The sequence below is a fragment of the Hoplias malabaricus genome, chromosome 2 (genome assembly GCF_029633855.1).
Source record: "Hoplias malabaricus isolate fHopMal1 chromosome 2, fHopMal1.hap1, whole genome shotgun sequence".
In the NCBI taxonomy this organism is placed as follows: Eukaryota; Metazoa; Chordata; class Actinopteri; order Characiformes; family Erythrinidae; genus Hoplias; species Hoplias malabaricus.
Window position 1 is genome coordinate 43,758,659 of NC_089801.1, and position 27,766 is coordinate 43,786,424.

A 27,766-nucleotide genomic window follows, 5' to 3' on the forward strand; every position below is an offset into this window, starting at 1 on the left:
TGGGGTTGGCCAGTCTAGTTCAAGAAATATTCCTCACGGGTGCTCATTTTCCTTTGGTGAAAGTTATGACACAAAATATGTATGTTTTTGTGATTTCCTTCACGCTGTCTTGTTCAAACATGTGGTTTAATCCCATTCGGTCAGAACAGATGTTCTGCTGTGTGAGCAAAGTTAATTTATTCCAGTTGACTTCAAGTAACATTTGTAGTTGATTTTAAACCTAATTCCGATCTGATCCCTTCAGTTGTGACTCAGTTTGCCCAGTCAGATTAAATGTGAACATCAAGTTTATCATTAGCACTAATCTTCCTGAATGTCCTATAGTGTTTCCCACAGCCTGCTCTAGCTTTTTTCTTCATATCATTTTTATATATTATCATAGCTTTCTTTTAAAGCAAAACTGCACTAAGGCCTCTTGCTAATAAAATCTTTGCTAATGCTTATATATGTTTTAACAATGAAGCCCTGGAATTTTTTTATGATCTCAGAAGGAAATCTGGAGAGAGAGAGAGAGAGAGAGAGAGAGAGAGAGAGAGAGAGAGAGAGAGAGAGAGAGAGAGAGAGAGAGGATAAAGGCTAGCGGAAGCTTAGCTTTGGGTGCCCATCTAAAACCCCAAGCTCTGACAAAGGAATTCAAGCTATTCCTGCAGACTGAGAGAGGGAGAATAAAGACACAGAGAAAGAGAGAGAGACAGAAAAATGCTGGGAAAGTTTGGTGCGAGCATGTGAGCCCGGGGCTTTGCGAAAAGCATGATAAGGAGAAACTGGGGAATAAAAAAAAATAACAGGTGAGTTCAAAGCCAAGTAGTCAGACTTCTAGCATGTGGACCAGGGCTGTGTGTGTAGCTGAGCTCTTGGCCCTCTTTAAGCCCCCAATTTTCAACTTTACTTCTTTTTTCCCATTCATTCTGCTACATGTTCACATATTGCCAGAGCAGTAGCATAGAAATAATGATAAATAAGTATTTTAGGAACTCTTCAATAATGGCCTTTTTGATTTTCTCTCTGAAAAAAAAAATCAAAACAATCAACTATTGAAACTATTAAATATGTATTTCTGAGAAGTCAAACATGAGCCAACACATTAAAACTACCATATTGTCTGTTTTATCAGCTCCACTATAATATAGATGCACTTTTTATTTGGGTATAACTTAGCTTTGAAAATTGTTGGTGATAAGAATGCAGACTGGGTGTTGCATTCAGTTCCGTGTCAAGCTAGAGACATGGATGAGCCACATGATCTAAGTGCCAGTTTCCCAGATTAATCTAGTTTTGGTCCCTGGAACCAGGTTGTTTTTTAGTCCCTGCTCTGTCATGGTTCCAAGCTAGCCGAGCAGGGACTAAACCGTGACGTTGAAACCTTGCAGAGCATCAATTGCCAGAGAGGGTTATTATGCCATGCAACACAGACATTCAGCACAAACTTGCCATCTGTAAAATCTCCAAGCTACAGCAGAGATCACATTTGTTTTTACCCGATTAACAATGGCAGCTCATAAAATTACGCCATGGTCTTTTGAAAAGGTTTTAACACTCTTTGGTTCAGTGGCCGATGAAAGAAGACACCAACTACATTTCAGGGGAGCTGTAACGGTAGCAGAAAATCAGTGGTGTGTCGTTGCTATGGCTTGGGAAAATATTCCTGCAAAAACCTTTGCAATAATGAAGTATCAGATAACGGATTATCACTGCTGATGTGTTTGAATGGAACTTTAAACATCAAAATAATGTACTTGTGTCTGGCTTGGTTTGTGGACGCAGGGTGGGTTTTGGGTAGGAGCATAGGCTTAGAGTTATCGTTGCTTTATTACTCTTTGAGCCGCTGCCAGAAAAAGAAGCAGATGATATTGAGTGGGATTTTTTCATGTGTTATGAAAATGAGAGTGTGGGGATAAACAGGATTTTACATTACCTAATCCTCCTCTGACAACCCTGCTAATCTGTTTCTGGCTTTCTAATTCAGCGCAAATGCCAGATTTCTGTACGCAATACACATTGTCTGTGTGTGTGTGTGTGTGTGTGTGTGTGTGTGTATATATATATATATATATATATATATATATATATATATATATATATATATATATATATATATATATATATATATATATATATGTGTGTGTGTGTGTGTGAGAGAGAGAGAGACTGTCTCTGGATGTGTACTCATATTTGCTCTTTTCTAGAATTTGTCTATAAGAAATAACCAGGGATATGGATTTTATCCATCGTTTTTATTTATATATTAATTTTTGTCCAGTTATGACTTGACAATTCAGATCAACCACATTGATACACTATCCTGTAATTCCTAACAGTGTTTTTCTCCCATATAATAATTGCAATTAAAACTGCGATTGTATTCTTTAACTTAAGGTCCAGTCCATTTTGGGGTAAGGGGGGCAGGGTTCAAGGTTGTGTTGTCAAGAGTGCTTGGCAGCCTGTGAATGGTTAGGAACTTTAGCTTACACTGCAATATAAAAAATTCAACCAGCTCAGTTCAACAGCATAATCTCATCTGTAATGTTAAGTATTATAAATATTAAGTTATGTTTATATGTGTGTGTGTTATAAATGTAAAACCACAGTTTTTGTGTGTGTGCATATAGTTTAATACTGTTCTCAGTGACTTGCTGCCAATACTGCCTCTGTCTCATTAAATGAGAAGCGAAAAAGAGAGAAAATAACAGGCTAACGGTGTGTGTCCCACTGGGAAAGAAAAGAGAGGCTCAGCAACCCTGTCCACTTTACTCTCTCTCTCTCTCTCTCTCTCTCTCTCTCTCTCTTTTACAAACACACACACGCAAACACACACTTAGCATTCCAATGGTTATGGCCTCTCTCATTCTCTGGGTTTTTACATAAAACCTGTTTAACATCCAGCTCAGCCACCAGGAAGCATGGCCATATCACATACAAACAAATGATTCTTTAAAATGTATTTACACTCCCTAAAATAGTGCACTATATAGTGATTAATGCAGGAAATAATGAATAGGGAGCCATTACAAACACACCCCTGGATTCATTCAATAAAGATTTGCAATGGAATTGAATCATGATTTACAAAAGAATCACCATTGATTTGAAATTTGGCCAATGTAAAGAATTTATTATGAACTGAATCATTTCTGAAGAACCACAACCACAGAACTGATTCTTTGAAATGATTTGTTTTAAGAAAGTCTTAACCCTGTTAAACTGTGGTCTCTTGGGATTTCTCATGGTGAGGTCTGAAATTTGGAAATGTAATTATACTTTTCTCAAATAATACTACTGCTGCTACTACTACTAATAATAAAAATAAAATTAGTTTTGATTCTATGTTAAATTAATTGTGATTTAGAAGCATTTTTAAATGACCATTTTGTGGAGTAGTGAATCTCTTTGTAAACAATTATAATTATAATTGAGTTGATTCACTGATATATTAAGATTTGTATGGATTATAGATAATTAATTATTTTCCATTGAATCATTTCAAAGCAATAATAATTGATGTGATTAACTTATGAGATTTACAACACTTGGGTTTGCCACACTACCAGTTAGTGGCTAGGTCAGCTTGGCATAAGAGTGTGATATTGGTGTCGACAAAGTAATTAAAATGGGCAAGAACAAACACATACACACACAGTTTTGCAAGGTCAGCTGTGTTGAATCAGTGTGAGCGTCTCTTTCAGTGTTCAGTTAGCGACGCAAGGGCCGTGAAAAGTCTGAGCCTGGGGCCAAAGAGAGAAAGAGAGAGAGAGAGAGAGAGAGAGAGAGAGAGAGAGAGACCTGTCGGATTATTCTGTCATCGTTTTCTAGGCCCCCGGGGCAGATTTCACAACTTCCTTAACAACTACTCATTTGAAGGAGTGGCTCAGGATCACACACACATGGGCATGCACACACAAACACACACACACACACACACACAAAATGCTGCTTGGAAAGATTAGACGACACGAAGCGGCTTCCTCTCAATCTTATTTTGTAGTCAGCGGCATTACATCTGGAGCTTGTTTGGAGATAAGAGGTTTTAAATCGTAAAGAGGCTGCTTTAGTCTGTGCCTATTTATTTGTGGGGAGGGGGGGTGGCGTTAAGGAAACCTGGGGCTTCTTCCTTCAGAAAGGGATTAATGAGCGTATTTAAAGCCCTGAAACTGAAGAGCAGCCAAAAATGCTCGCCAGAACAAAGAGCAGATTAACACTGATCCACCCAGAGCTGCACTATAACACACAATCCAACATCACTTCTAAAATCAGGGGTGTTAATAAGGAGTTCGTCCGCTCAATGCTGCCATAACAACTACTCATCTGGGAAGGTTTTAGACCACATGTTGGAAAATTACTCTGAAGACTTGACAGCGTTCTGCCTTGAGGTCAAGTACTGATAAAGGACAGTTAGGTCTGTAGCACCAGCTCATCCCAAACATATTGGGTGAAGTTCCATTGCTGCTGGAAAGCTTTGTACCCCCTCTAGCTGACACTTGGTATTGAGTATTGTGACCTTATGGAACCAGTTCCATTTCATGGTACCTACTTGGTTCAGCGGTGGCAAAACTACCACGCATAATTTTACAAGGCGGGGAATACACCCTGGAGGGTGTACACAGGGCAACACACACACTCACTTTGGCGTCACCAATCCACCTACCAACATGTGTTTTTGGACTGTGGGAGGAAACCGGAGCATCCGGAGGAAACCCACGCAGACACGGGGAGAACACACCAACTCCTCACAGACAGTCACCCGGAGCGAGAATCGAACCCACAACCTACAGGTCCCTGTAGCTGTGTGACTGCGACACTACCTGCTGCGCCACCGTGCCGCCCTACTGTGTGATTTATGTATGTGATATGTACATGAGACACTGGTTGGCTAATTTAAGTACTGAAGCTGATTCATTTTGCTTGTTTCCAAGTTGTATAAAAGTTTCCTGGCCCTCCCTCTCCCAATCACTTAGCAAAATTCAAGCCAATGCAAGGATCTTTTATTTGGCATAAAGGATCAAGACAGTTAGTGTTCTCTTCCAAATGTGCTGAACTCTAGTGCCACCAGTTTAGCGTTTCATGATGGAAGCAACTTCAACAGTTTCCAAGTGGTTGCTAGGAAAGTGCTGAATGTGGAATGAGCAATAACTAATAAATGAGGGGGAAATTGGACAAAAATTCATGATGCATTTGATAAACACTTTTTGGGAATAATAAAAGGTAAAACAAATAATCCAATAATTCTGTTGGTTACCAGCTCAGCCCTGCATTATCATCATAGTCGGCCATGACAGCTTCTGAAAACAACAGGACTTTACACCAGTCTTACTCTTACACCCTGTTATTTTCTCTTTGCTGGAGGGCAGGGTGTTAAACAGGGGATAGATGGAAGGCGAGAGAGAGAGAGAGAGGAGAAAGTCAAAAGCGAGAGAAAAAGAAGGGAAGGGGTGAAACGTAGACAGGTAGAAAAAAGCAGACAAAGGGAGGTAGAAAAAGAATGGATGAAGAACATAGAGAGATGGATATTAAGGGCAGAAGGAAAGTGTGAGAGAAAAGGGGGACATATGAAGTCATCATCTTTCCAGCTGTGTAGAGGACGTCATGAGCAAAACTCTAGATATGTGTCATCTAGATGAGTGTTCAAGCTGAGGACCAAGGGGCAATGGAAAATAAATTCTGTCGTCTTAAAGTCTGTCTCCTTTTCTCTCTCTGGAGTTCTTGTCTCTTTTTTTGGATATTCTCCTGTTAGATGTTTACAAAAAGTGCTGAATTACTTTTTGTTTTTACTTTGATTTGTGGGCCACCATACACTCTCCTGTCTGTACTTCGCCCTGGGCAAGTGTAAACTGACACAGTCTTTTTTTACTTCCTCTCCCTTTGTTACCACCTGAGGCTAATTCAGCAAACCCTCTGCAAGCAACCTAAATCAGCAAATGAGTGAGAGGAGATCTGGTGTTAGAGCTCCATAAAACAACTCCGTAAGGTCATATTTTCTCCCACTCACTCTTTCTCTTGTTTTCTTCCCTCCCAGGGATGAATTCGAGTCCTAGCGAGTTAGCAGTTAGCGACTTGTGGAGCAGGTCATCAAGTTACAGAGCTCAGCAGCACAAAAGACTCAAAAATACTCTCAGAAAAAGATCCCGTGATGAAACCTGATTGTTCTGGAACAAAGAGCAGCAATGTCACAGATCCCAATTGTGAGATATGTAGTGGATCTTTGATATAATTATGCACTTTCCATGGTAAAGGTGAAAACACACCTGGGATGTGTCCCAAATCAAGCACTTGTAAAGTGTGTGGGATACTTGCTTGGGATTTAGCACTTTTGTAAGGGTTGTTAGGAAATACCCTGGGGACACTGGAACATTAGCATTAATGACGTCCCACTGTATCCTACAGTGCAAAGAGGTAGACAGCTAGCAGTGATTTATGGCACTTTTCGACTGTATGGGGCCTACAGCAGTCTACTCAAAACTGCACTGCTTTTTAATCAGCTAAATTTGGTTCCTGATACTTGGAACCAAGTTTTTTAGTACATGCTCTTTTGAGGTTCCATGAGAGCCGAGTAGGGACTAAACCATGATGGCTAAACTTTGCAGAGTGCTGATTGGCCAGAGAGAGTTGTCATTGTACACCACGCAATGCAGACATTCATCTGTAAACCTACAAGCTACAGCAGAGATCACTTGCTTTTATCCAACTCACAAAGGCAGCTCATAAAATTACACTGTGTTTTTTGAAGAGGTTCAAAAGCTCCTTGAATTGGTGGCTGATGGACGAAAGAGCTGGACGCTGCAACAAGTAAGGCAGAAAATCTATTGATCTTTCTGAACTGATGACAGAGCTGTGTTCAGTCCCAAACAACAACAAATATATGAATACACAATGAGTTAAGAATTCTTAATATTACCGCTGCCGTTGTTGTGGTTTCCAAAGCCTACTGTTTCTGTTAGAGTCATGGTTTTGAGACATCACCAGCTATATTTCAGGGGCAGCTGTGGTAGTGGAAAATAAACAGGTATCAGGGAACAAAATGCGAGTTGAGTCAATTAATTTAGGTACCGTGAAGTAGAAAAGTGCCATTAGTGTTGTTTCACAATGCATTGAAAAATTAAACCGACCCAGAGCCCGTTGGCAATGACTTGTGCATATATATTGTTATAGTAGTATTTGAATTCTAGCTGTTTTGTCATAAATTTGCCAGTCAGTAGTGGCTAGCTTACAGCTGCAAAACTTTCAGCTGCACAATACACACATGAATGCAATCAAATCCTGACTGCTGTTTTCCAACATTTAATGTAACACTTGTCCAGAAGAATATAAGCTCTTACTGCCTTAACAGAGGTCAGAAATTCTCTGTTAATACCCTGCCTTTCAAAGGTAATATTGGACAAGAAGGCATCCAGAGACCTCTGTGAATTTAGTGTGTAAGTGTGGAATTACAATGGCTAGGATCTTCCAGGTCTGCTATTCCGAAATCTTTGAATGAAAGGGAATGACCATTTTCTTGACAGATACCTAGAATTCTTGGGAACCTTAAGTTCAACCATTTAGTTGTAGAGCCATTCAATTCCTGAACTCACAAGAGGAATCATTCTTCTGAGTGGTTTCTGCAATGTTTTTCTGTGGACTCTGGTAAACAGGTGTCTGGACACTTTGACTAGGGAGTGCCTTCATCTCCACAATAGCACCCACACCCTGCTCTATGAGCATGAGCTCACCAGGTTATTACTGATAGCCATCAGTTATTCACACAGTTCAAGCGAGGTTAGTTCTTATCACAGACCAATGCACCATTTATCTTAAAGTTTCTGGACTGTTGTTGTCCAGCATTTTTGTCTGAGATGAAGGGTATGAATGTTTTTTCCTAGGAAGGCTATACACTAGATGTCAGAGCATTGCTGTTAGGATTTGATGGCATTTAGTCATAAGTGTGATGATGAGTTCTGATCACAAAGTCATCCCAAAGGTATTGTATTGGTCTCAACCAATTGGAGGCACAGCCCTTTTCTACCAGCGTGGAACAGGATCGAATCTCATTTGTGAACCTAATTTGGAATCCTTTGACTGGTTTCCAAAAACATAAAATGGCTTTTGAAAAAGAAAAATTAGATTCCACCTGGGATCAAAGCATAGTACATTCTTCAGATTGAAACGTGACTACAGTTGTTGGCTTGTTGGGCTTAAGAAACTTATAAGTCAGAGTTTCAAATAAAGTGTTATGGAGCAGTGGAGTTGGACGGGTCATTTGCAGCAAATAATATAAATAAACAAAAGGAAATAAAAACAGGAAAGTGCTCCTTGTGTGTTTCTGGGACTGTGTTCAGAGAGACTGGAGGCATGTTGGCTATATTTCTCCACTGTTCACAAGCTCAGCAGGATGCTCAGAACTCAAACCATGACATTTTCTGGCTCTATTTATTTCTGTCTCTGGCGCTGAATTCGGCACAGCGAGACTGGAACCAAGCCTGCACAGCGCCCCCAAAACTTGTGGAAACACAGGAGGAATCGTTTTGCTGGATAGAACCATGGGTCCAGGAATCCTGAAAGGAACTGGTCCAACAACCAGAGTTTTTTCGTTGGAGAAAGGCTAACAGTTATATTGCTTCACAACCCAGCATTGGTGGGCTTTACACCTCTCTGCCAGAGAGTTGGCATTGGGCATGTCTTGTCTGTGATGTTTATATAAGCTGGATAAGCAATTGACTGCATGTTGCAGCAGTGAGTAAAGCTTAAAACAGTTGAATTCACTTATTATAAGGACAATAAGGGGTGTGGACAAACCTTTGAAAGCATAGTGTATAATAGAACGGTCTTTTATGGAAGTTCATGTTGGAGTTACGCCATAGTTGCAGTTCGCTTTGAAGAAATGAGTACAAAGGAAGCTCAAAGTCTACCCACACTCCCTTCTCTCTTTATCTCTCTCTCTCTCTCTCTCTCTCTCTCTCTCTCTCTCTCTGACACTCTCTCGCCTGTCTCCAGTATATATTACACTTGTGTGCCAGGTTGCTGTTTGCTTTTGGCCCCTCCCCATTCCTGGATGTCTGTGTGAGAGAGAGGTTTGAATAGACCATGTTGACACAGCTGAGTATAGGACACTCCACAAGGCCTTGTGCTCAAAGCATTAAAAAGAATTAAACAAAAACTTTAAAGGAATAGTCTATTTTTATTTCATGCTAATTTGTTTCATTATTATAGTTACTATATGTCCTTATTAACTACCTCACAGTTTCACCTTAGGTAAAATTCTCTAAGAAGGGTTCTAGCTCTCATTTGGGTCATAAAACTGGACATTGCAGTTCATTATATGTTTGTGAAGTTTGCTTCCTTAACTTTGCACTGAAGCCATGAGCAAGAAATAGATTACAATGAGCACTGTGGTAAATCTGTTCATCATACTTTGATTTTGATCTTATAACATTCATTCATTCATTCATTGTCTGAAACCGCTTATCCAGTTCAGGGCTGTGGTGGGTCCAGGCCTACCCGGAATCACTGGGCGCAAGGCGGGAACACACCCTGAAAGGGGCACCAATCCTTCACAGAGCGACACTCACTGACACATTCACTCACACACTCAAACCTACGGACACTTTTGAGTAGCCAATCCACCTACCCTCACACCTGTTTTTGGCCTGTTAGAGGAGACCAGAGCACCCAGAGGAAACCCAGGTTAGGTTCATGTTTGGATATAACAGTATGTCAGTTTTTGACAAAAAAGTGTTTTTCCACATTAAAATGTGCAGAAAATTACTTCTGGGTCTTGTGAGGTGGACTGGCAAACTTGAATACGACTTCCTACTGTGTGAAACTACAGATGACTGGAAGAAGTGAACTAAGACGTCATGATATTCCAGTGTAAAACGATGAAAATGTGCATTATGGCAAGCAGACATTCTGTTGTTTATTCCTTATAATGCAGTTGCGTTTATGAGAATCATAACATGCAAGTGTTACTCAATCCCTTGCTCACTCACTCTCAGGTGGACCACTAGGGGCATTATTTCTCACATTCTTCTTACAAACAGCAGAAGAAATGATAAACTAAGAATGAAAAAGCAAGGAATTTAGAAGTATATAATGTTTAAACCTTTAATATGTTTAACACTGTCGCTTTACCTCTTCCAGGTGTGATTCGTACACTGGAGCTTCTGGACCATGAGACAGTATCACACTACTGGCTGACGGTTTATGCCACTGACCGCGGTGTGGTGCCCCTCTCTTCATTCGTGGAAGTTTACATCGAGGTTCAGGACGTTAATGACAATGCGCCTCAAACGTCAGAACCCGTCTACTACCCATCCGTCACTGAGAACTCACCCAAGGATGTGTCCATCATCCAGATTGAGGCTTTCGACCCAGACACAAAGTCCAGTGAAAAACTCAGCTACAAGATCACCAGCGGCAACCCACAGGGCTTCTTCAGCATCAACCCCAAAACAGGTGAGTCAAGCTGGGGGAGGTTTCTACCATCGGCCCTTGCTGCAGAGGCACTGGACCTTGTTTTGGACCTTTTGTAGTATTTGTAGTGAGGCTTAACACATTCAAGTTCATTCATTTCTTCTGAATGACTGATGACTCAAAGCAAGAAGAGCAGTGCTTCTAATGTTAACTCTACTTTTCTTTGTCTATATTAGCAATGTTAGTATTTTCGCTGATATACCCTTTAATTTAGGAAGCACAGTAATGATTAGCTTTTAGGTGTTTTCCTGAAAATGTGGGATTGGTGTGTGTGTGTGTGTGTGTGGCTTCAACCTCACCACAGTCTGACCTACAATCTGTGGCTTTTTCTTCTTTTATTTTTCTTCCGTTTCTTCCTCTTCATTTTCCTCAGCACAATCTTCATTAGAGCTCATTTACACAGTCTGCATCTTAACTGCTGAAAAGACAGAGAGTAAAACAGAGGAGAAAGAGAGAGCGCAAGAGAGATTCTAAAATGATCCACTGAGATTGCTAGCGTGATTGTCAGTTAGCATTCAACTGCACCCCCTCCCCCCACCCCCAACCCCTCTCCCAGCTATGGGAGTATGTTCTTTTGTAAATGGACCAGTGATGAATATTTTATTCTCTTCAAATGATTCTCTCTCGTCTCTCATGTAGAGTTGCTTCAATGCTAACAGCACCACTAACAGGTCTTCAGAGTATGTGTGTCTGACAGAGAGAGAGAGAGAGAGAGAGAGAGAGAGAGAGAGAGAGAGAGAGAGAAACCTCGAAAACCTCATTGCTTTGCCTCTTTCAAGGTTTGGAAGTCAGGTCAGGTTACCTTACTGCAAGAATCCTTTCTTTTCTCCTCTTCCTTTGCTAAGTCTGAACTTGTATTTACAGATAGAAGCCTGTTAGCAAAGCGCTAGCTAGCTGGAATCTTTGTAAATTTATATGAGGTCCATATTGTATTTCTGTATTTAGAGCTGTTGCTATTAGGCTAAATTAGCTGACCTACTGTAGTCAAGTCTTTTCCATGAATACATCCCCTGAAACCCCATGCAGGTTTTCCAAGATAGTATAGATGTTAAAGAAGTGTTTTTAAACAGTGAGACTTACATAGATCTACAAATGAATCAGACTTCATCATGTAGCTGAACACAGCAGTCAGCCATGTCAGAAAACAGGTTATTATTTCTTGAAAGCGGATGGCTGTGGAGACCAAGGGCGTAGCTGTTCATTTAGGATTTACACACAGAACCCCTCCATTCAAACAGGTTGTGCTTCCGCCTGAGATCAGACTAAATCATGGTCTGAGAAAATGGCCCTTAGGAGGAATTTATTTTTTTTTTGGTCTATGGGAGTCGCTCCAGGTTTGCCCTCGGCTCCCGCATACTCGCCCACCCTGGTGTGTGCTCTCTCTCTCTCTCTCTCTCTCTCTCTCTCTCTCTCTCTCTCATTCTCTCTCTGTCTCTCAGTTAAACTACTGTTTTCACTAGCAGTAGCATGATGTGTGTTTTCAAGCCAAATATGGGTTTGTGTTCACTCTCTCTCTTTCTCTCTCACTCCTGGTCCTGGACTCTCTCCAGAGAAAGGAGAAGAAAGAAAATCTGGAAGAATTAAATAAAAACTCTGAGCTGGTGTCGTTGAATATTAACTCTGTGAGCAGCGCTTTTGTGAGTTAATAAAACATGAATGTGTGTGTGTGTGTGTGTGTTTGTGTAAGGAAAATGAGGAATAAGATAAGAGATCTCTGGGCAAAAGGCATCTGAATAGTTTTCAGAAGCCATTCCACCTCAGCAATGAGAGTAAATCTGCCGTATTTTAAAATTCACATTGCAAAATTCAGTTCTTGATACATTAACCCTTTACTATATATATTTTGTTATTATTATATATATAATGAAATTTAAAATCAATTTAGTTTAATTCATAAAATACAGAAAATAATAATTTTTCAGTTCATGTCACTCCACATTTTCGATGAGATATCACAAGTGCATATATAAGTCACATATGGGTTGTGTTTCATTGTTACTCTGATTAAAACAAAACACTAACAGAGATTGAGTACTGACTTGTAGAAAATATTTGCGCATCCAACTGTAAATAAAGCCCTATGCATCTTGTATGCAGTTAAATAATTTTGCAGGATTACGTAGCGTAATCATAATCTTAACTCAAGCAAAAAATAGAGTTAAACTCACAGGACACTTAATGCTGCACTTTCCCTTTAAGAGACTTTGACTCTGGGTGTGTTATGCGTGAGCTTGGCCCACCCAAACACTCATCCACAGAGACATAACACAGTGTGTTACAGCACAGTTTCATGGTTTAGGGCTGAATGACCCATGTCTGCATCCATCCTGGGTGGTAGCTGTGGAAAACAACTGGACACAATCTGAACAATGATTTTCCTTCTCCCAAAACGTTTATACATAATTTAAATATCTATTCGAAATTGACATGAATGGGAGTTTTAAAACAAGGAGATACATTTTTTTGTTGCTATAGATATAATATGTTATTTATCAAACTATCTAGTAGTTTGATAAACAAATTTATCAAACAAATCTAGTAAAATAATTCTTATTTATTGAGAATTTACATTGTCATCCACCAGCAACAAAGAGACTTCTATTATTGAATAAAGTCATATTCAAAACATATTCAAAACAAATCAAACAAAGAGACTGTTCAGAATAGTGGGCTGACTGCCCCACAGCCCAAACCTCAACATCACTGAATGTGTTTGACTTGAGAAAAAACAACCAACTTCTAAGACTGAGCTCTCTGTGAGTGAGAAGACTTAATGCAAACACATGGATTCAGTATGAATACACAGTCCAATCTACTGAAAACAGCATGTGAGAGAGAGAGAGAGAGGGAGAGAGAGAGAGAGAGAGAGAGAGAGAGAGAGAGAGAGACCTCACAAGGGCAGGAGAATGAGTGGGAGTAAACAGGATTAAAAGTGTTTGAACACACGTCCCCACACTTTCAGCTCTGAAGACTGAGGTGACCTGCTCCTCCGTGTGTTTTGAAGTTAAAGGAGAGTAGGAATGTGTGTGTGTGTGTGTGTGTGAGTGAGAGCGAGAGAGAGAGAGAGAGAGAGATGTAGACAGATAAAGATAGATGGGGGAAGGGAGAGATGGAAAGAAAGGAGACAGAGAGACAGAACATTTTTAAAATAGGGAGCGAGAATTATGTGAACTCTCAACATTTTGAAACGTGATAAAAAAAAAAAAAACAAGAATGAAATTTCAAATTAAATATGGAATAACATATGAAATGAGTAAAACGTATGTAAAATGTTTAGGCATATAAACACACCCATTCCAGCATCTAAGGGTTAATAGTAGTTCTGCAGTAAAGCCCTTTGGAGGGTCCCCTCACAGTGTGCAGTTTATTCCATGAATACATTTTCTTTTAAACCACCTTCATGCCGTGTTTTATTCCCTGTGTCCTCTTCTAGTTTTCATCCTGTGCAGTGGGAAGTAGCCATTCAGTAAAAAATTAGTTTTCTTTAATGCCAGGAAAATGGAGCACTGCTTATCAGCTAACCAATTACAACACAGATTGAAGGGGAGTGGCTGTTTCCATGGCAACAACAATGAGCAACAACAGGAAGATTCTGTTAGCTAGTACCTCACTGTACCAGTTTACACTCCATGGAGTGAGTCTACCTCAAGGGGATGGCCCAGAGGGAATGGGTGTAGTAGGCAATATCTGATACCTCCAGGCCACTATGGGGCAGTAAAAAGATTACATAAGGTGAAGAAGCATGGAGAAAATGTCTGCATGCTCAGTTATGTTTCCTCTGTGTAGATGAATTGTATCTGTTGGTTTTTGAAGGGTGCATATGTAAATTAATAATAATAAATTATTATGAATAATAATAATAATAATAATAATATTAATGATAATAATAATAATAATAATAATAATAAACACCTTAATAATACATTAGGACTGTCCCAAGTACCGTTTTTAGGACTTTGGAGCTTCGACCAGGATATTCTGTGAATACTCGAATTCAGAGTGTGGGGTAGTGTATGTTGTCACTGACAAAATCCGCTTCTAACCCCTGCTTTAATATCCCCCTCTACAGCTTTGCTTGCTACCTATGCTCGCTAACCTGCTAACTAGCTTGCTTACTAAGGGCACATAGTATTCATAGTTTAACCACTTTGAGCAGAGACGCTCTAATTTCAGGCATAAAGCTGACCACATGAACTGTAGCGTCACCTCACTTCATTGTAAGTGTTGTTTTAACATCTTAGGCTGTTTTATATGACTGAGTTTTAGACTTCATTTGCACAAAGACTTTTATTTTGATGAGCCTGAATATGGGTAGAGTAGGGAGAACACTGTTTTTACTGCTGGAAAGTGTGAATGTGGGTTAAGTGGAGTATTGCCTTCGATAGCCACATTTATCCAAAAACGGAATATCCGAATCTCAAAGATAGAAACCGAATAACTACCCAACGAACAAATATCTGAATGAACATGAACACTTGGGGCCAACACTATTGTTCAGAATATCAGCACTCAGTGACCACTTTAAAATTAAGGCTGCACTGCGGCTCGCAGCATGGCTCAGCCCTTTGAGTTATTCACCAACTCGTGCATACATTGTGCCACTAAGGGCACAGAGTGTACACGAATAAACCAGAGCTTCTTGGAGGTGTTCTAATTTGAGCTAAAGCTGACCAAATAAACTATAGCTTTGCCATGCTTTGTTGTAATGGACTACTTTATTTTGAGAAGCTTTGCTAGCCATATTGATTAGCACAGTATTTTGCTCCAAAAACGCTGATTTTAACACAGCATAAGCGTCTCTCACTGAAATTCAATTAGCACCTCAATCCCTATATAGTAAGTTACATTAGTCATAAAACAACAATGAATTCATTCAGGTAACATTAGATTTCAGATTTCCACGTATGAATAAATATAAATGATGTTGTTTAGAAATATATAATGCACTATTAAGATCTAGGCTCCCTAATGTCATGATTTACATAGTGCACTACATACGTATTATGGAGTGATATGGTATTAAACCTCTGTTTCTCTCAAGCTTTGTGGTGTTTTGATGTTTGTTCTTAAGAGGTTCTATGGCCCCCTGCTGGACTGGCATGATAATGCCGCCAGAAGTAAAGCATAGTAAAATTAATTTACCAGTAAATAATGTGTAAAGTAGTTCCATTACAGCTAGAGAGAAATAATAAGTCATTTATAATTACTTTATTTGGAGTAGCTAACATGCTAGCTCTTTTGATTAGCAGAGTAACAAAGCAAGAAATGTATTGATGAAATTAATTTTAACAGGGCACATTATTATCGTCAGAATTAGATGGAAGTATTTAGTAAATTTGTTAAAAAATACTTTATTTGGAGTTGCAGTGCTATTGCTGTTGATTAGAACAAACTGGCCAGCCCTAGAAGTTACTTTACCCAAAAGTACTGAATAATATAATCCCATTACAGTTGGAGAGAAGTAGCTTGTAATTAGTAATGGATTTGTTTATTTGTTGTAGATATTCTACCACCACTCAATGTGTGGGAGTTATGGGCAGGTGTGTTTGATGAGGGTGGGTGGGTGTGGGCAGTTTTGGGGTGGATTTGGTGGGGTGACGGGATGTAACTGGAAGTAACCTCCACTCTCTTCTTCTTATTCATTCATAAAATCCATATCAAATCAGAACAGGAAGCTGCGAAGTGGCATTTGTGTGATAAATGTAGCTGCTATTGGCTAATCAAAAATACATTAGCCGCAGAGCAGAGCCGACAAACACACACACACACACACACACACACACACACAGACACACACTTTAAAACACGGTGGAGCTTTGGAAAGAGTGAAAGAAATAGCTACGGTAGGTGTTGGAACATTGCTGTGAGAAATTGATGGCAGAGTGCTGATGCTGGTGTGAGGTTGGAATCTAGCATTGTATATATTTATTTCTTTAAGCATGTTTTAGGTTTTATTTGTTTGTTTGTATATATAGTTTGTGTAGGTGTTTTGAAATCTGAAAGTGGAGAGAGAGAGAGAGAGAGAGAGAGAGAGAGAGAGAGAGAGAGAGAGAGAGAGAGAAGATAAAAAGGAGAGTCCAAAATGTTTACCTGGTCACACTGGCCTCAATCCTTTTTGCTGTGTGTGTGTTTTAGGAAAGTGCCCCATTGAGTAGGTGGATCAGGAAGTGTGTATTCCTACATGGAATTTGCGATTTGTGTGTGTGTCCTCCCATTTCTTTCTTTCCTTCACACTCATTACTGCACCAAACCTCAGGGGCCTTGAGTGTTGCCCATTGCTAAACAGTGGACTTGTCAAGGTTTGTCACCTAAGAAGGGGTGGGACTGGGTACAAGCTGTCCAGTTGGTTGGTGTGTCTGGCTCAACAGTTGCTAGGCCAGCAGAATCTCCAGCTTCCTGTGAGTACCGGGATACTACCTCTGTGGAGCAACCCCACTCTTGATGTTGAGGGGCTGAGGTTGTGCAGTTACTATACAGTGGTTGATAATGTTGTTTATTTCTTTGGTGTGTGGAGGCTTGGTCTTCCTCTGTGAATTTGATGGACGTGCTGAACGTGTGTGCCGATCTCTCTGTAACTGAACTGTTTTGATATTTGGTTTTATTATTATTATTATTATTATTATTATTATTATTATTATTATTATTTTATTTTTTTTTTTTTAGTATCAACCTGGTTATAACTACTTTTTATGTTGGATCAAAGACTTAAAAGGCTCTAACTGAACTCAAAAACTCTCTCTCTCTCTCTCTCTCTCTCTCTCTCTCTCTCTCTCTGTCTCTCTCTCTCGCTCTCTCTCTCTCTGTCTCTCTCTCTCTCTCTCTCTCCCCTCCCCCTGTCTGTGTGTGTGTGTTTCTTGCTGGTTTCTTTGACCACATCTGATTGTGTGTGTGTATGTGTGTGTGAGAGAGAGAGAGAGAGAGACAGAGAGAGAGAGAGAGAGAGAGAGAGAGAGAGAGAGAGAGAGTGACAGAAGTTTTTTTGAGTTCAGTTAGAGCCTTGGATAAGTCTATGCCTCAGTGCTGCACCCTGTGTTGAAATTGCAGAACAGCAGCGAAATTGCAGAACAGCAGTTCCAGCTCAAACTGACACCAGTTCTTTTCTCTCCTTATTTCCTCTCTCTTTCTCTCTCTCTCTCTCTCTCTCTCTCTCTCTCTCTCTCTCTCTCTCCCCTGCGATCATCTTTCAGTACAAATCCACTTTCATTTCAGAGTAAAGAGAAAAAAAGAGAAAAAAAAGAGAAGGCCTTTCTGAAAGGCCGGAGTTTGGAGCCAGAATGGTCAGAGAGGAAAGGGATACTTCACCTCTACAACTTCCTCAGTCACACTTCCTGCCTTTGGGCAGTTGGCAAATACACCTTAATTAAAAATAAAAAAGTGTTGTTTTTATATGTTTTCAGAACACATCCAATCTACTCTAAAACCTTAGAAAAACAGTGAACATTTTCAACAAGAGTGTGTCTCTGTGTGTGTGTGTGTGTTTGTGTGTGTGTGTGTGTGTGTGTGTGTGAATTTAATGGGCATTTGTTTGGGGTGTGTGTTTGTGTTTATATCTCTCTTAAGCCATATTGGGACAGGATTAGTTTTACCTGTGGACGTGGGGGTAAAGTAATTATTACCTGAGTATCTCAGTAGTTTTAATCCTGCTCCTAATAGACCATTTCAGTCATTTTTCCGGAGTGCATGCTCCTGTTTCAGGAAAGATTCCTGGGCCTTTTACCTACAGTAAAACAGTAAGAAGGTCCCCAAGTTCAATTAATTTTGCCTGATTTAAAATGTGGGGAAATATTGCACCACATCCCAGAGAAAATGAGTTTTTCACGGGTTTCCTTGAAAAAGGAGGAGCTGAAGGAGGCGTGATGGAATATACGGTTTATTACCGTATATTAGTGATGGAATATATGATTTAAGTAAAAGCTCAGCGGCTGAACGTTGCACATTGCTCAAACCCACAAAACGACCTGTAGGTATGTTTTGTCCACACTAGCCTCCATACGTGTGTCGTTATCATTAAATGTTATAATATCGGTTATAATATCTGTGCAAAAGATTAGAAAAGTTTTTTGCCACCTTCTCACCCGTTATCTGTTATGAAGAACTAGAAGATAACGTCGTTGAGGGCTGATCTCAGAACAGTTGTGACAGTCTAAAAACTCCAGTAGCTCTGATGAAGATGATCCACACAGTGCGTGAATCGAGTGGCCCCTCCCATCTTGGTTATTTTCACGGCGATTTCTTATCCAGTGCGAATTCACTATAAACATCACTGATGTCATATAGAAACATTACATTACCCCAGCTCCCCATGTAAAACTAATCCCGTCCGAATAGGGCTTAAATCTGTTGAACCTTTAATATTTGTCCTTCATTCTACATGCTTACAAGGCCCCAACTGTGCCATTTAAGCTTACAGCAGCACACAGAGCGAGAGAGAGAGAGAGAGAAAGAGAGAGAGAGCTCTATGGATGAGTGAAATCAGGAATGCTTCAGTCAGTAAGAATGGACATTAAAACATTTTTTGTATAATGTTCTCTACAGCTCTCTCTCTCTCTCTCTCTCTCTCTCTCTCTCTCTCTCTCTCTCACTCTCTGCGCTGTGTGTGTGTGTGTGTGAGAGAGAGAGAGAGAGAGAAACCAACCGACAGAAAGAAGAAATTAAGCTAATTCTAGAGCAATAACAACGTAAAGCTAGCTGAGCATACTGTCTTTTTACTCTTTTGCAAATTAGCCGTTAGTTTTCCCTTCTTTCATTTCTTTGGCTAGTTATTTTGCTCTTTATTTTTCCTTCTAATTTCCCGACGGGATGCTCTTGTCACTGCATCAGGGCTATGGTTTATAAAGAACAAGCTGAAAGTGTCCAGTGCTGCCGCAACCTATACTAAAGGGCTTTTCATTTAGCTTTAACAGTTTGCAAGTCAGCCATGTCCATTACCACAGAAACAAGGGTGAATGAAAGAGGGAAATCTCAAGGTAAACAAGTCAGAGAGGCTAGCAAACACATACGTGTTCTTGTTTGGATTTGCTCTGTAGGCTAATGTAGCTAATAGTCATGAAACAGCATGAAAATATATATCACAATTATCATGGCTGAAATAATGAGGGTTATCCGTATTATCACAGTATTGTTAAATATGCCGAAAAGTTCAGAAAGTACTGATGAACACATTTAAATTATTTCACCACATTTTATATTGAACAAAAATTATTGCAGTACTATGCAATTTAAATAAAAATAGACCCAAATGAACAATAAACTCTGCTCTTCTATGCTCATTTCTCCCAGTCAGGTAAAACAGCAACTCTCTCTCTCTCGTCTCTCCATAACGGCAAATTGTATTTATCTTTGGCCCAAAACAGAGATTGTGCTTTCGTTTTTTTTTTTTTTTTGTATTTTTTTCTGAAGGAAGGAATGGATCGTGGGTAGTGACTGCGGGAGTCTCTCGAGTCGTTGGTTTGCGTATGTACTGCCAACAGATGGACATGCAAACACTCACACACACTGGTGTGGAACAATATTAGGGAATATTTCCAAATATTTCAGTTTTTGTAAAGCACAACCGCTCCTGAGCCTGAAGATGTCACCAGGCCCAGTGCCAGGTGCTGTATTGAGGGGTGTAAAGCACTGGTCTATGGAACAGTGGAACTGAATTCTCTGGACCGACAGAGCTCAATTCAATGCCTCTGAAATGAACTCATCATCCACCATCAGCACCTGACCTTACTAAGGCTTTCACAGCTAAGTACCATCAAATCCTCACAGCAGTGTTCCTAAATATAGTTTAAAGCCTTTCAGAAGGTAGAAGCAAGATCACCTTCCTTTCATTTCTTAAGGAATGATTGAAGAGCAGGTGTCCATAAACTTTCAAATATAAATACACACAAAAACATGCAGACACAAACACACACACTGCTGCTGTAGATAACTGTCATAATACTGGCATGTTCTCATACTTGTGTGGGTGATATTGAGTCCTCCCTCTGAAAAATGTGTGTGTGTGTGTGTGTGTGTGTGTGTGTGTGTGTGTGTGTGTGTGTGTGTGTGTGAGTAAGAGGGAGCGAAAGCGAGATGTGTGTTTTCCCCTATTGTACGTCTTCAATATGATTTCTCAATGTGTCACCATATTGTTTTAACCCTTTAAGTCTCATATTCATAAACAGCTCTTGGTTGAAGCCTTTTCCGCTTCAGTTTGTCATGGAGTTTTATGGCTAATGTTACTAACATATAAAGGATGTTTATTATTGAACTATTTATTTTACGTCCAACAGCTGGACCAAGGCTAGCCACATTAGCCTTAGCTCGATAGCCCTCGGCCTAGTGAAACACAGACACATGATTAATGCAAGGGCCAGGGTTTGATTACTGTTTGGACTCTGTGATGGATTTGCAGTTTTGTTTACACATAGCCTACAGAAATGAAAAGAGAGGGGGGAGAGGGATAGAGAGACACAGAGAGAGAGTAGGGAGAAATATAGACAAGGAATGGGAAATTCAATTAAAGTACAGAAGAATAAGATACAAAAAAGCAAGGTAAAGTAAAGATGTGTGAGAGAGAAAGAGATAAAATAAGGGAGAGAACAAATGAAAAGAAAGAAAGTAACAAAGATGAGTAACCAAGTTAGTGAATATAAAATATATAGAGAGAGGAAAAGTGAGTTGTGGTGAGTTATTCCTGATGTGAGCTCTGTGCATTGGGTTTTTCGGGAAACGTTTTATTTTTGTCCCTAATCAGAGTCGGCTTCTACAGCCTACAATTACCCCTTAGCCCCAGCTCTGACACACACACACACACATATACACACATACACACACTATCTCTCTCTCTCTCTCTCTCTCTCTCTCTCTTGCACTCTGTCTCACACTCACAAAAACTCCTCTAACGGCCAGCAGCCACAGACTGGAGTCCTCTCTCTACCCCCAACTTTTAAATGATCTTTGTTTCTCCCTGTTTCTCCCTTTATTCGTTCTTCCTCTCATAGTTTCAAACTTGCTTTCTCATTCTCTTCCCTCACCCTAAATTTTAAATCTCTCTTTCTCTCTTTTTCTCTCTCTCTTTCTCTCTCTCTCTCTCTCTCTCTCTCTCTCTCTCTCTGGTATTGTAGTAATGCTAATAAAGACAACAGCAGTAAACTACAGGGTAGTTTTGGAGTATGCGTGTGGGTCATTTTAATATGTGGGTGTGTGTGTTCTGTCTAGAGCCAGCCTTTACCCTTCTGTCGCTATGGTGCCATTAACACACACTTACTGTATTTCACGTCTGTGTGTGTGTGTGTGGGAGGGGTGTGTGTGTGTGTGTGTGTTTAGTGCAGCATTTCTGCCACAGAAATGTATTGCAAATTAAGTAATTACATTGCTGCATTTTAAGATACACTAAATTAAAATTATTTTAGTTATATCAGCAGGATCTATCAGCAGATCCCTGTGTGTCTTGCAGTGTACTGATGTGTTTTTCGTTTCTCCCACAGGTCTTGTCACCACCACGTCCAGGAAACTGGACCGAGAGCAGCAGGATGAGCATATCTTGGAGGTAAACACAGGGTTAATCTCAAACACTCAAAACAGACAATCACAGGCTCCCAAAACAATAAAAAATCATGGGATCTCTGGGGATGCAACTAAGCTCCTTCTGTGTGGCCCTCTTTCTCCCCTTTCACTAATGCCACATTTCCACTGCATGGAACATACACGACTCGACTAGGCATGGCTCTTTTGCTTTTAAACTGGTGTTATCTGTTACCTGGTCCCTGTAACTGGGTAAGTTTTCAGTCGCAGCTCACTCCAGGTTCCAACCGTGTTGAGTAGGTACTAAATGGTGACCTGTAAACCCTGCATAGCGCTGATTGGCCAGAGAGACATGTCTTTTACCATGAAATGCAGAGCTCATTCAAATCCAGCACAAACTCGCCGCTTGTAAAATCTCAGCAGCTTTCACATTTATTTTTATTGGACTCATAATAGCAGCTTGTAACTTTACCTCAAGGTTTTTTGAGGTTTATATGCTCCTTGGGGCGATGCCGAGGAAAATTTCCAGTGAACGCCGAATGTGCAACAAGGAAAACTGATCTGTGAGAACTGGGGCGTGTTCAGTCCAAATAACATAAACAACACACGAATACACGATGAGTAAACAGCGCCTAACTTTACTACTGCCGTTGTTGTGGTTTTCAAAGCCAGCGATTCTTGTTAGAGATGGGTATGTTGCAACGTCACCGGCTCCATTTCATGGGGAAGCCCTGCCAGTAGAAAAGTGACCAGCTTAAGAGCCGGACCCATGTGGTGGAAAAGCCCCATAAGTGCAGTGCTGTAGCTATGGTTTGTGTGCTGACATAACAGAGCTAGGCAGTTCGTGCTCTCCTACAAGCGTGTTGAGGAGAAATTGTATTGACATCAGATAATCACATTAAAGGAATGAGAGATGTATGGTGGCCTCCCCCACTCTTTTCCCTACATGCTTCATTGAGGGGTAGGGGGGAGGTTGGATATCCGGTGTGTGTGTGTGTGTTTGTTCTTTGTTCTCCATCTGTGTTTAATGTCTCTGGGTCAAGTAACTCTCTCTCTCTCTCTCTCTCTCTCTCTCTCTCTCTCTCTCTCTCGCTCTCTCACCCTCTCTCAGAGTAAACAGTTCTTCTGAGTTAAATATTAACTGAGCTTGGCGATGACCTGATTTAGACCTGATTAAATTAATTTAGAGAGAGAGAAAGTGTGTGTGAGTGAGAATCAGGTATTTTATCTTCCATGGGGGTTTATTGTGAGGAAGTTTCTTTATTGATGTCTCCTCTCCGGGTATCTCCCGTCAACCCGCCCTTCAGCTTAGCTTCCTCCCCAGGGGGCTACACTCTTGCGGGGAAAGCTGCTCAGGAAAGCAGGGGGTAGGATTGAGGTGTGGAGGTTGTGTGTATACAAATACAGTTATTTTAAATCAGCTCTTTTACACCATTCATGGTGTCATTTGCAATTTTGGCACAAAAAGCCAAAAAACAATAAATATAAACAAAACTTTATAGACAAGTTGCCTGGTGACAGTTATTGTGTATTTATTAATATTCCAAAAATACATTCCACTCATTAAGCTTTAAAATAACATTACATACATACATAGAAGATATTTACAGTCTATAAATATGTATCTAAATGTATATTTACATTTAAAAACATCAGACATATGTTTTTTGGACTTCTTTTTCACCCCCAGCGCAGAGGTATTCACCTACATTTTAATAAACTAAAGAACGCATAAACAGAAAGAAAATGAGAGCAGAGAGAACTGTTTGCGGTTGATAAGGAGTTTAAGAGTTAGATAAACATAGACAGAGAGAAGAGAAGGTATTTCTCACTTTGGTTTGGAGAGAGGGACGTGTTGGGACATGTCCCAGTAGACAAGGTCCTTCTGTTTCTGTGGCTACAAGAATGCTAATGCTAGCGGCTAGCAACTCATGCTTAGCCATAACAGCAGAGCTTTTGAGGTGAAGAATCTGGTTTTGATTTAGTAACAAATATACAACAATGTAAAAGTGTTCACAAGTGTGTGTATGTGTGTGTGTGTGTGTGTCTGGGTGACTGGGTGAGTGTGTGCTGCTGTGTGTCCAGTCATTCCATATCCAGCGCAAGTGAAACCAGGGCAGTTATGTAGGGATGTTTTGTCTACACTTCCAGTCTTGTAATCTCTTTCTCTCTCTCTCTATGTCTTTCTCTCTCACACACACACACGCACCCACACACATACACCCCCCCCCCCCTCTCTCTCTCTCTCTAAGTTATTGTTAAGGCCGGTGTAGATTTTAAACTGAAAATCTGCTGTAATTACAGCTCTGCAGCTTCCACACACTCCTTCATTATCTACATCAACCTTTCTTCTCTCTCTCTCTCTCTCTCTCGCTCTCTGCCTTTTATCTCTATCCCTTCTGGGGGTTTTTTCTATCCCTGCTTATTTTTCTCTGTATCCTTTCTCTCATTCTCTCACACTTTCTGGCTACCTTTTTTAATCTCTATCCAATATTTCTCTCTGCCTTTCTTTTTTTCTTTCTCTCCTGTCTTTCTCCCTTTCTCTGCCTTTTCTCTCTATTGCTTCCCTCTCTCTCTCTCTCTCTCTCTCTCTCTCTCTCTCTCTCTCTCTCTCTCTCTCTCTCTCTCTCTCTCTCTTTCTCTCTCTCTCAATTCAATTCAGTTCAATTCAAGATGCTTTTTTGCATGGCAAATTCATTACATTTGTATTGCCAAAGACTGGGTTAACATTTAAAGATTCTAAGAAGAAAATATTTGAATCAGAATCTTGGAAACAAACAGCAACATTTAACACTAGTGACACTGGACTGGAAATTTCTTTCTTTCTGGAATCTTTCTTTAAAAAAAAGTTGAATACCCTAATAGATTTTGCTGTGTGTGTGTGTATGTGCATGTGTGTGTTTGTGTGTGTGTGCATTTGACAGGGTCACTCACTCTCCCTCTTGCTGTGGCAGGTGATCACATATTGGGCTGCAATAGTGCAGCTCTCTGTTTTCCCAGCAGATACAGGAGTCTCTCTGTGGAGGTCAGGGTTGTGAAGGAGGGGTGTTTTTTTTACCAAATTTAATGTAGAACTCTTTGCGGATCTCAGTGTATTTTGGGCATTCTGTAAGGATATCCAGCTCTGTCTCAGGTTGAACCTGCACTGCTGGCAGAGTCTTTTCTCCTGAGGCAGCCTGGACTGTCTGTGTCTGCCCATCTCTATGGCCAGACAGTGCTGACTGTGTCTGTACCTGGTCTGGGTGGTTCTCAGTTCTCGATCAGTCACTGTGCTGATGTACCACAATGTGCTGCTGCTTTCGGGCCTTAAAGCATTGCATTTACTTTGTGACTTTGTTTGAGTTTCTCAATAGCATCTGTACTGTCATTTTACTCGTGCAGTAATTTTATTGGTTCTGATCTGATCTGCTGTGTTCTGGTCTTGAACTGGCTGAGTGTTAGTGTGTGTTAATGTGGGTGGTGAGCTGTAGCTTCGGACCAGCTGAGGGGATTGTGTTCTTTGTTCAACTCTTGGTAATGCAGGGCTTTTTAATGATACGAGCAAGGGTCACTGTTTTAGGTGTGTCCAGAATTGGATTGCCCTTGTTTGTATCCTTATAATTAATGGATATTGGCTTAATTCTGCCCTGCATGCATTGTTTGTGGTGCTGTGCAATTTTAATATAGTTTAACAGATTTCTGCATGCAGGGTCTTAGTCGGTTGTTTGTCCCATTTGATCAGTAAGTGGATTCCACGCTTCAGTGCTATAAAGGGCATCTCACTTGTTGTCTTTCTTTCATCCCTGTAACCCCCGTCCCCCGCCCCCATGGAGAGAGATTAGTCTCAAAATACTTTACAAATGTGTGAACGTTAATCCACAAATTAAACACAAATATGTCACAAATATGTTTCACAATTCACAACTGAACACATCCCAATCTGTGTCTCACAGTCTGCAATTTGTACAAATACAGTTACATTCATAAATACATGTTTTTTTTCATAGATGTATCACAATTTTATGTGAAAATAAATACATTTGTTTAAATTTACATTGAATATATTTTTAAAGTCGAAGTCTTAAATTTAAAATAATTTTTTCAGTTTTAGAATCTGCGTTTGTTGATCAAGTCACTTGCGTGTTTTCGGTGACGTGTATTTGTTCATTTCCTCTCGCAGGTTTTTGGATTTTGAGACTTTCCTTCTGAATTTCAACCCGATCCAAATACAAATGCAGCCTGATCCACAAATGTGGCCAGTAGGCGAACAAGCCACCGCTAGGTGGCACCTTTGTTTTCCCTGGTGTTACAGGACTGACCTGTTACTCTCAGGGCTACAGCAAAATGACACCCTTTAGGCGGGACTGTGACTCCATTAGCTGCCGCAGTAAATGATGGAAAGCTAACTCTGGCTGCGGACTGCAATAAAAGTGATGACCAATGAGAAGCCATTGGAGAAGCTATTGGCCCCCCACTCTGACTGAGGGAGAGCATCTGTCTGAAACTAATCACATCTTAACAATCCAATCTCAAAAATACGGAACACAACACTTCCCGTATCAGTCCAATAGGCAACACGACTTTTAGTGTCCAAATATGGGATGTGTATTTTATTTGATATTCCTAGTCTAATTAGGGAAGTTTTGACGTTATTAAATTTAGGGCACTTTCAAAAGCGTTCCCATCTATGATATGAAGCTGAATTCAGTGTTTTTTTTTTTTTTTCGGACATTCTACATTACATGTTGCGCAAATGCGTCTACATTTAAGTAGGCCCCACACGTCCTAACACCTAGCGGTGGCTTGTTCGCCTGCTCTACACATTTGTGGATCAGGCTGCATTTGTATTTGGATCGGGTGAAATGTGAATGGAAAGTTTCAAAATCCAAAAACCCGCGAGAGGAAATGAACAAATACATGTTACGGAAAACATGTGAGTGACTTGATCCACAAACGCATATTCTACAATTTACAAATACTTTTTAAATGTGAGACTTCGACTTTATAAATATTTGCAATGTAAATTTAAACAAATGTATTTATTTTCGCATAAAATTGTGATATATTTATGAAAACCAAAAACATGTGTTTATGAATGTAACAGTATTTGTACAAATTGCAGACCGTCAGACACAGATTGAGATGTATTCATTAGTAAACAGTGAAACATATTTGTGATCTGTGTTTAATTTGTGGATTAACATTTACACATTTGTAAAGTATTTTGAGACTAATCTCTCTCCATAACCCCACCTCTCTCTCTCTCTCTCTCTCTCTCTCTCTCTCTCTCTCTCTCTCTCTCTCTCTCTCTCTCTCTCTCTCTTTAACTCTGCTGTGTAGAAGTGGTGTGGTCAGCCCCTGGACAGCTTCAGAAATAAACAACAAGAAAGCACATTACAATCTTAATTGCTGTCCATACCAAATGGTGTGTGACTGGTTTGATGAAGTCTGCTTGGTTTGTGTGTGTGTGGGAGGGTGTTTGTGACACTTAAGCGATTCCGTTTGACTCTTACTTCACTGTTTTTGAGTTTAAAATGCTCTCACAGCAAGCACAGACCAGTGAGATTGTTAGAGGAACTTGTGTGTGTGTGTGTGTGTGTGTATGTGTGTGTGTGTGTGTATGTGTGTGTGTGTCAGCTCATGCTGCAGTCTACCATTACTCTGGGACAAAATTGGTGTTTTCGGAGCTTAAACAGAAGACAGCGTCCGCAAATTAATGATGTGTTAAACAGACGCTGGTGAAGACGGGCCTCTGTGGGACACCTGTTCCTTTCTGCCAGAGCAGAAGCCCTTGAGGATGGATGGCTTATTACACACCCTCCTTGTGCAGTGTGCTTCTAAATATTTTCAG

The 27,766-nt window shown here is 40.3% G+C and overlaps 1 protein-coding gene across 8 annotated transcripts in view; it reads left to right on the top strand.

Moving 5' to 3' along the window:
- Window positions 1-27,766, top strand: part of fat1a (FAT atypical cadherin 1a) — a 105,497-nt gene that overhangs the window by 22,579 nt on the left and 55,152 nt on the right. For all 8 annotated transcript variants that reach the window (XR_010800288.1, XR_010800287.1, XM_066659801.1 and 5 more), the window contains exons 3-4: window positions 10,108-10,422; window positions 21,900-21,961. Coding sequence is in view for 6 of the 8 variants with exons in the window: in XM_066659801.1 (XP_066515898.1) it covers window positions 10,108-10,422; window positions 21,900-21,961 (377 nt within the window). In the remaining 2 variants the exon portion in view is untranslated. The remainder of the gene's footprint in view (window positions 1-10,107; window positions 10,423-21,899; window positions 21,962-27,766) is intronic.